The following is a 9,723-nucleotide window of genomic DNA, read 5'->3' as shown; positions in this document are numbered from 1 at the left end:
TCCCCTTTTTTTTTTTTTTTTTTTTTTTTTTTTATCCTATTTACTTTTTATCCCCATCATAATTAATGCCCCCACCCACCCACTCACTGAGTGCAGAGACTCAGAACTGGTATCAATCTGCCACTTCTGAGGGATTTCTGCTCCGTTGACCCTGGTGGGAACCACTCTTGACCGACAGGAACACACCCGTCCAGCAGGATGCCAACTGTGTGAACTGGAAGGCCACTTGCCCCCAGCTGCCTTCTCCCCTTGGATTCTCCTCCTGGTGGATGGCACTGTCATCCCGGGCTGGGCAGGCCAGTCTTCCCTCAAACACTGTCCCCCAAAAGAGGCCTTCACTGAGCCCTTCTCGGTCCCCTTCTAGCATCTCCCATCTCCCCTCCCTTTTCTCTCTCCCGGGCTGTGGTGGTGCCCTCACCGGCCTCTCCGCTCCCACTTGGGACCCCCTCCAGTCTGTTCTCCTCAGGGCACCAAGGGAGTTTTATAAAACGACACTGACCACATTCCTCCTCTGCGTAAATCCGTCCCAACCTCCTACTACCCGTGATGAGCCTGGAACCCACCTGTGGCCTCAAGGCCCTGGGCCAGTAGCCTCTGCCAACCATTCCTGCCTCATGGCCTTCCTGTCCTACTCCGTCTGGGCTCACTCCTCCTAAGCCCGCCCTCTTCACCTTTCAGCTCCCTCCACAGGGCTTCCTCAGGCACCTGTCATATGCTGAGGAGCTCCTGGTCCTCTCCTGGGCAGCCCTTAGCCCCAGATTTCATGGACTCATCAGCAGGAAGTCCTGTGTCTCCTGTCTACCTCTGGGAGGCTGGGGTTGTGACCTGTTTACCACTAGGTCCTGTGTACCCTGCTCTGGGCAGACATTAAGGTCCTCAAGAAGTGATGAGGCAAGAAAGCGGCAGGACTAGGAGGGAGAGGGAGGGTGAATCTAGGTGGGGGATATGTGGTGTTGCCTGCATGTTCCTTCAACTTTTATGGGAGTTTGAAATGTTTCAAAATTTAAAAAATAAGAAAAGCTTAACACCTCTGGATCCAGTGTATGAGCTCCCTGCCTGGCTTGGCAGTGGCTTCCCACCCTCCTGGCAAATGACGGGCACCACAGGCCGCTTGAGCCCCCGGAGGGAGGTGCACCCTTCCTGTGCCCCCACCCAGCCTCCAGGGGCCACCTAGTCAACCAGGCCCCCTCACTGGGGACCCAAGCGCCACCCCCGCCCCCGGCTCCCATGGCAGCTGCAGAAGGGGTCGATGGTGCCACAGCAAAATACAGGGGAGTGGACGCAGCGGTGACCCTGCCCAGGCCAGGACTGCCTGGAGTCCAGGATGAGTGGCAGGGGTCGAGGCTGGCCAGCCCCTCTCCCCACCTCCTCTACTCCATGCCTCCTCCACCACCAAATGTTAAACCAGAGCAAGCCCTCAGGCGGTCTCCTCAACTGACAGAACCAGCCCTCCAGGATGACTCAGAGCCTCAGGAAAGGAGAAATCTTGTGGGGGATGGGAATCTATTTAAATATAGAATTCAGACAAAACAACATTTCAAGTTATGGTTACAGAATATAATTGTTACAGACAACCATGCTGTAAAAATAACAGCAAAATGGAGAGTTGGGCGCTGCGGATGTGCTGCGTAACTCACTTTTCCCAAGAGGGAGTCAACAGATACTGATTAAATTTGGAAAATGTTTGAAAACATAAGTCCTCTAAACTCTACTTTTAAAAAATAATCCATTTCCTTTCGCCCAAAGGCAGTTTTCAAATGATGAGGACCACGTGGGCTGAAGCGACTTGAGGCCGATGCCTTTTCTCAGGGGACCCCGACTTATGGTTGAAGGAGGGGAACAGTGTTTCTTCATCTTTCCCTCCAGCAGGGCAGCACCCAGGGGACCTGAGGAGGGGCTCAGGCTCCCAGGAATCTCCCTCAGCCCCCAAACCACCCAGAAGGAACATGGCAGGGGCACAATACACTTCTGTCAGGCGTGCCCCCTCACACCGCAGGTTCACCTCCTCAGCAGAACCTTGGGCTGCCGTGGACATCAGGGGCCCTGTGCACAGGGGCTGTCAGTCCTGTGTGGCTCCCTGGAGGAGGTGGCCTTTATGAGGGTCCAGCAGGAAGAAGCAGGCTGAGGCCTCCTGGGAACTGGCCCTGGAAGGAGAGCCAGGGAGGGGCAGGATTGGCTTCCCAGGGGTTCAGGGCTGGACACCAAAGGCAGCAGAAAGTGGAAACCTCAGAGACTCCACCTAGTCTCTGAGTCAGTGGTCGGGTTTTCCAGGCTGAGGAGGCCCTGGGGGATGGAGGCCGCTGGAGAGCCCTCCTGGGCCTGAGAGATGATCCAGGCCAGGAAGCCCTGGAGCAGGGCCAGGTAAGGGCTGGTGGGGGTTGGGGAGGCCCAGGAGCAGGGGGGTGGGGATTGGAGCTGGGACCTCAAAGGACCCAGAATCATGGAATTTTAAAAACCTACCCGTGGTGGGATCTAGTGTACAGCTTCTTTTATTCTCTTTTAAAATTTTTTTTTCTGCTTACAAAAGTAAATTATGCTTGATCAGAAAAAGATTACAATGTTGAAAGTGAAAATCAGTCAGCGGCTGGGCCGCAGGCAGAAGCCCAGTGGAACGTGTAGAAGTTGCAGCCAAGTTCACTGACCCAGCCAGGATGCACCCTCAGTTGTCAGGGCTACGGGTCCTCCCTGGACACGATGGGGCCCATGGTGGACTCCTCCCCATCCACCAAGGGACTGGGGGCAGGCTGTCCTGCCAACCTTCCATCTTCTTTTCCGTCTGGAAGAGAAGGGGATGGGTCAGGCTGTTGTCAAAGGAAAAGGGGGAAGGGGTGGGGGGCAAACCTGGGGGTCCCAGCTGCCAGAGCAGGGGCAGGGATTGCTGACTCCAGAGACATGCTCCCAAAGGCCACTGGCCCAGGGACACAGAGGCTGTTTCCAGGAAACTTTGGGCCAAATCTGGGCTGAGCATCAGGAAGCTGCTGCTCCGTCCCCGCTGCCTGGCCCAGGACGGGGCAGGAGGTGGGGAGGGCTGTGGACAGGTCTGGAGGTAAAGACAGAGAGGCAGGTTGAGAGGTGTTGACTGCCCATGAGCACCTGCCCAGGGGAGCCCATGGGGCCAAGCTGCAGCCCTTGTTCCGCTCTTCATCTCTGCATCTGAGGAAGGATGACTTTGTCCTGATTCTCACAAAGGTGCCATATGGGGTGGGGTCCATATGGCCCCAGAGCCTGCCTGATCTGAGAAGTGAGCAGAGGTCTCAGTTGGGATAGAAATGGCCTGTCCCATCCAGCTCAGCTGGAAGAATGGGCTCTGAGCCAGAGGGGGCCCCCCCATCCTTTGCAGTGAGCTAGCTGGTGGTCTCAGGGTGGTGACTTGGCCCTTCTGAGCCCTGCCTCCACACAGATACTGAGGACAGAACCCTCTCTGCACTGGGCAGAGGCAGGTGGACATGAGGAGGCACTTGGAGCAGAACAGGCTGGTGGAAGGGCTCAAGGGTGAGCCGGGCCCACTGCAGAGGGGCCTCCAGGCTCTGGGGTCCCTGACTCCAGCAGGCGATGGAGCCTGAGGGGTCCCTCAGGTCCCCTGAGAACTCTAGGCTTGTGGCTGGGGATGCCCCTATCTCATGAAAAACACATAAGAGTAGACACGGAGAGAAATAGGCCCAGGAACACAGACATGTAAGAACCCACACAAACTTACTCTCCTAGGCAAATACACACATAGGGAGACAGAATCTTAGAGAAACACACACACACACACACACGCACACACGCACACACACACACGGAGGCCTATAGACACGCAGAGATTCACACTGAGATAATGTAGACAGATGCACGCAGAAATGTTCACAGCACACACATACTCCCCTGAGCCAGCCAAGCCTGCTGTCCCCCTGGCTGCCCAGGTGACAGGGGACTTCGGCCCCAGGAAGGTCTTGCTCCCGCCCTGCTCGCTGGGCTGGGGCCTCACCTGTGTCCAGCTTGCTGCGTTTTTGCTCAGGCTCCTGGGGGGCGGCCTCGATGGCCCGCTGAGCCTCGGGATGGATCTTGAGGAGGGCTTTGGCAAGGGTGGCGGGGCCGGGCACCCCCAGGGACATGATGCAGTGCACTCCTTTGCGCTTGGCCCCCGCCACTTTGGCACTGTCCTTGGAGGCCGTCAGCAGCACCAGTTTGGAGAACTTTCTGGGCTTCCTGGGGGCTGCGGGGACGACATCTGTGCCCGGCTCAGGGGACTCAGGGGAGGGCTCCTGGCCGGCCTTCACGCTCTCGCCCTCCTGCTCACTGGGCTCGGGCAGGGGCATTCTGGGACCGATGGCCTGGCCCCCAGGCCACGCTCAGGCCCCAGCAGATGGACTTCTCCTCCGCCTCCCTGGAAGGAACCCAGCAGTTCAAGGGCTCCGTCCTAAGGCAGGAGGCAAAATCTCATTAGTGGAGGTGCCCTTAGGCCTGGGTTCAGGAATCTGGGCTGGAGGCTGGGGCAGATGGGGCTGCCTCGGTGCCCCCGGGAAAGGACCTGAATGGAGCCAGAGAACCCTGGGCTGGTGCTTCTGCTCTCTTGGTAGCCTTGGGTCCGTCACCTCCCCCAGCCAAACCTCACTTTCCCATCTGCAAAATGTGCCCAAAACAGGGCTCTCAAGGGGTTACTGGGGTGACCAAGGTGCTGACAGCTGAGTTACTAGGAATCCAGGCCCACAGGTGCTGAGCACGGGGTGAAGTGCTTCCACAGGTTTTTCCACTTAACCTTCAGCCCCCCCGCCCCCCCACCATGTTATTGAAAGTTGATCTTTCTCATTGACCCAGGTTACAGATGAGGACACTGAGGCATGCAGCCATGAAGGCAGAGCTGAGAGTCCAGTCGAGGTGGGTCCAGAGCCTGCCCGTACAGCACCTGGGGTACCTTGTCCAGGATAATGGACACCCATCTTCCTGAGCACCAGTCTTCAGGGAAAAGTACTTTGGGGACATGAGCTCAGGTCACTGATACTCCCAGAATGCCCGGTGCCCTTCACCCTGACACTGTGTCACCAGGAACATGGGCTGGGCCCTGGGAGGCAGAGCTCTCCAGATTTACAACTAGATCCGGCCCCCATCCCAGGCCAGAGGCCCCAGGGCACCCAGTGCTAGGGGACACTAGGACCCCACGAGGGCAGTGACCTTGTGTCTGAGCTGGTGCTGGCTCTGCCTCAGCTGAGTGGGTACAGGGCTGTGGAGGTGTCCAGAGAATCCGTGGTCACTGAGGGCTCTCTGGCTTCTGGTCTGGAGAAGCAGAAAGGATGGATGACAGGGAATTCCCTGGTGGTCCAATGATTAGGACTCTATACTTTCACTGCCGGGGGCCCGGGTTCAATGTCTGGTCAGGGAACTAGGATCCCACAAGCCACATGGCATGGCCAAAAAAAGAAAAAAAAATGGATGACGGGCAGCGCTGGCCTGGAGACCGGGGCTCTGGGGCATCAGTGTGGGCTAGCTGTTTTGTCTGTCGGGGGTGATTGGGTAGTGGGCAGATGGCGGGGTCTTTCTCAGTTTCCAGTTTAGCCCAGAAACAAGATTGCCGCCTTGGCAGACATCTCACCTTCCCTGTCCAGGACTCAGGCAGCACCGAGGCCCGTATACTCTTACTTGGCCCCCTAGACCTGTTTCTCCAACCTGGCTTTTAGTTGTGTTTCTCTGGGCCCCTCCAATGCACATGGCTTGAGGTGTCCATGCTCTGCACCTCAAAGTCTTCGAAGACCCCTTCATCCATGAGAGGAGCCTGAGGTGCAAGGCCAGTGCATGGTTGGGGTGCCTTGCCCCCTGCAAGCTCCCCTTCTCAGTCAACTAGACATGAAAGCAGAGACCTGACAACTAGACACGAAAGCAGAGACCTCCCAACTGCGACAGAGGAGGACCCCCACCTCCAGGGGGTGTAGCCTCAGGTAAATGCTTCCTGGTAGCAAGTCACCTGACCACAGGCACCCCTGGGATTGATGTCTCATTATCCCTCCTGTCCCTGGTCCAGCCCCTGGATAAGCTAACCCCTACTCCTCCCATGTGGTCCTTCCCAGCTCTGCCCATCCTGCCCCACAGGGCAGGCAACATGGTGGTACCTGGGACCTGGGGGGACATGGGGCCCAGCAGAAAAAGACACTCCCCCCCCCCCCCCCCGACCCAGAGAACCACTCTGGGCAGGAAAGGGTTATGGTGGGAAGCCCCACCCACAGGACCCTGCCCCCACACCCTGGCTGGCCTGGTGTACAACCCTGGCCAGCAGCCCACACCTGTGGTCCAGGGATGAAACTCCAGGTGGTTGGACCCCTTTCTCACATCATAAAAATAATTAACTCTAAATGACCATAGACTTAATTATGAGAGCTAGTGATAAAACTCTTAAAAAAAATAAGAAACGAGTAAATCTTCCTGACCTTGGATTAGGCAAAGCTTTCTTCAGTACGACACTAAAAGTACAGGTAACCAAAAAAGAAACAAAAAAATTTGACTTCATCAAAATTTAAAACTTTTTTGAGTCAAAGGACACCATCAAGAGAATTAAAAGGCAGCCCATAGGATGGGAGAACATTTTTGCAGATCATACATCTGATAAGGGACTTGTATCTAGAATTTATAAAGAACACATAACTCAGTAATAAAAAGACAAATAACTCAATTTTTAAAATGGGCAAAGGATCTGAATAGGCCTTTCTCCAAAGAAAATATACAAGTGGCCAGTAAGCACAAGATGTTCAACATCATTAGTCATGAGGGAAATGCAGATCAAACTATAATGAGATACTATTTCACACTACTAGAATGGATCTAATAAAACAAAACAAAAAAACCAGACAATAACAAGTGTTGGTGAGGATGAGGAGAAAATGGAACCCTCATACCCTGCTGGTGGGGATGTAAATAGTGCAGCCACTTTGGAAAACAGTCTGATGATTTCTCAAAAGGTTAAACATAGAATTACCATATGATCCAGCAATTCCACTCCTAAGTGTATCCCCAAGAGAAATGGAAACTGATGTCTACATAAAAACTTGTACATGAATATTTGCAGCAGCATTATTCATAGATGCCAAAAAGTGAAACAGCCCAAATATCTATCAACAGATAAATGAATAAATGTGATGTATCCACACAATGGAATATTATTTGATAATTAAAAAAATTCGTGCCACGACATGGGTGAACCTTGGAAAAATTAGCTAAGTGAAAGAAGCCAGTCATGAAAGATCACATATTATACACTCCATTTCTATAAAATGACCTGGAGTCTATAGAAAATCTATAGAGTAGAAAAATCCATAGAGACAGAAAGTAGATTTGTGATTGTCTAGGGCTGGGGGTGGGAGGGATGGGGACCAGAAGAGTGAGGAGTGAATTCTAGTATGTATGGGGTTTCTGGGGTGATGAAAAAGTTCTAAAACTGATTGTGGTGATGGCTGCACAACTTGGTGAATTTCCTAAAAGCCATTGAATTGTACATTGTGAGTGAGTGAATTGCATGGTATGTAAATTATCTCAATAAAACTTATGTATTGAGAAAAGAGAAATTAAGTCTATAATCAGTGGTTTCCCCACTTCATGATACCTAAGAATCACCCAGAATTCTTGTTAAAAATGCACAGTTCTGGACTCCTCCACCCCCAGACTTCTTTCTCAGTGGGTCTGGAGAGGGACCTGAGAATCTACATTTTTTTTTTTTTTTTTACCAGTACCCTATTTGATTCTGATACTTTGTGAAAAATGGATGATGCCATGGGCCCTCTGTTTAAGAAGTTTCTAATTTCTAGTTCATAGCTGAACTGTTTTTCCACCACTCCACGTACAGGGGTGGACAGTTCCTCAGGCTGGATCAGTCTCTTTTCTGGATTCATCCCTAACCTTCTAGCAATTTATTTTTGAGATGTGAATGGAAGAGTTGACAGGCAGCTATTTTAAGCCTAAAACATCTATTTCGAAAATTAACTTTTTACTCAATAAAAGTTCATTGAATTAACAGAATTTTTAGAAGTGAAGCAGAAATGAATTAAAAAGATCAAAAGGCTTAATAGTTTACCTTACTTCACTCACTTTACACCCTCCACCTGCATCCCCAGTCAGATGGTTTGATATTGCTATGGGTCTCCAGTCACCCATTTACCCTAGCCAGCTGTCATGATATTGTAAGATGGCTCAGTGTAAACCCCAAACCACACAATGTTAAGAACTGGCAGGAGCCTCTTAGACACCTTGGGAGGCAGAATAATGCCTCCCCGCTGCCCATCGCTAAAGCTGTCTAGGTCCTGATCCCTGGAACCTGTAAATATGTTACCTTACATGGCAAAGGGGGAATTAAGTTTGCAGATGGCGTGAAGGTTACTAAACTAGGAGAGTATCTTGGATTGTCCAGGTGGTTCCATCACAATCACAACGATCCTAAAAAGCAGGAAACGCAGGTAGAAGAGTCAGAAAAAGTGGTGTGATGATGGAGGCAGGGTCAGCGAGAGGAGAGATTCGATGTTGCTGGCATTGAAGGTGGAGGGAGGGGGATATGAGCCAAGGAATGCTGGAGGCCTCTAGAAAAGACAAAGAAACAGACTGTCTCTCCTAGAGTCCCCTGGAAGGGTTACAGCCCTGCCCACACCTTGATTTTAACCCAGTGAGGCCCATGTCAGACCTCTGACCTCCAGCACTGCATGACTTTTACAAAGCTGTGTTGTTTTAATCCACTAAATTTGTGGTAATTTGTTATGGCAGCAGTAGGTAACTAATACGAGGTCCAATCCCTTGATGGTGAGGTTCTGAAAGCCAGGATCATGGGAATTACCTGGCGGTCCAGTGGTTAGAACTCCCTGCTCTCACTGCCGAGGGCGCAGGTTCGATCCCTGATTGGGGAACTAAAATCCCACAAATGGCGTGGCCAAAAAAAGAAAGCCAGGATCATTGCCTGGAAACTGATGATGGATTAACAGAATTACCATTACCTTCATATGTATGGGAGAGAAATACCATCAATGTCCACCAACACCTGCATTCTCAGCTAAAAGGCCAACCCCTTACACTCTCTGGGCTGGTTTCACCTATGTAATGGGAGTAGTGGTGAACTTCGCAGGGGCTCTCAAGAGCAGGCAGGCAGGCAAGGGTGAAGTCTTCAAGTTACCAGTGATACTGACAGATGCCCCTTCTATAATTGCTGTCCCATGTGGTTCTTGGAGGGCTGCTCGTGGGATGATGGACCCACTTAGATATGCAGGTACACATCCTTACAGAGAGATTTTCAAAGCAGCAGTAAGACCCAGAATGGGTCAAGAACTGCTACTCTATAGTGTGCAGGGAACAGCTTCCCCAAAGTGGGAATTTCATGTAATGGCACCTCTTTACCCTAATCACCATGGCTTGGAATCTTAGTTACTTTTACTCCTCCTTACCCACTGCAATTTGTCCTAAGACCTGTCTATGCTGCGCCCAAATGGCCCCTGCTCCCCGCCTCTCTCCTCTCGCATCATTACCGCCACCTCCTAAGCCTCCGGAGTGCCTCCCCCGCCCCAACATCTCAGACCTCCAACTGCCATCCCTGCGAGCATCTCTAGAGCCACAAGGATGGGACGGGACTGGGGATGGGTGCAGGGCGGGGGCAGTACTGGGCGGGGCGGACACGGTCAAGGAAAGGCAGACCAATGTGGGGCTCCCTGACTTGGGGTGTGAGGGCTCAGTCCTGGGGTAGGGTGGGTGGGGGAAGGACGAGCGAGGAGAAGAGCTGAA

General features: G+C 52.4%; 2 protein-coding genes across 5 annotated transcripts in view; both read right to left on the bottom strand.

Annotated features, from left to right (window-relative positions):
• The window catches only part of FLYWCH1 (FLYWCH-type zinc finger 1), a 44,968-nt gene that overhangs the window by 34,930 nt on the left and 315 nt on the right, over nucleotides 1-9,723 (bottom strand). The window lies entirely within an intron of this gene.
• FLYWCH2 (FLYWCH family member 2) overlaps nucleotides 2,472-9,723 on the bottom strand; it is a 7,692-nt gene continuing 440 nt past the window's right edge. For 2 of the 3 annotated variants that reach the window (XM_024759638.1, XM_024759637.1), the window contains exons 2-4: nucleotides 5,155-5,256; nucleotides 3,971-4,402; nucleotides 2,472-2,776 (exon numbers count right to left, since the gene is read on the bottom strand). In XM_024759638.1, coding sequence (XP_024615406.1) covers nucleotides 2,673-2,776; nucleotides 3,971-4,301 — 435 coding nt within the window. In that variant the 5' untranslated portion in view covers nucleotides 4,302-4,402; nucleotides 5,155-5,256 and the 3' untranslated portion in view covers nucleotides 2,472-2,672. The remainder of the gene's footprint in view (nucleotides 2,777-3,970; nucleotides 4,403-5,154; nucleotides 5,257-9,723) is intronic. The other variant, XM_024759636.1, reaches the window with a different exon arrangement.

The sequence above is a fragment of the Neophocaena asiaeorientalis genome, unplaced genomic scaffold (assembly GCF_003031525.2).
Source record: "Neophocaena asiaeorientalis asiaeorientalis breed wild unplaced genomic scaffold, Neophocaena_asiaeorientalis_V1.1 scaffold254, whole genome shotgun sequence".
Lineage (NCBI taxonomy): Eukaryota > Metazoa > Chordata > Mammalia > Artiodactyla > Phocoenidae > Neophocaena > Neophocaena asiaeorientalis.
Note: the sequence above shows the minus strand (reverse complement) of the source record. Positions and strands in the feature narration are given on the sequence as shown.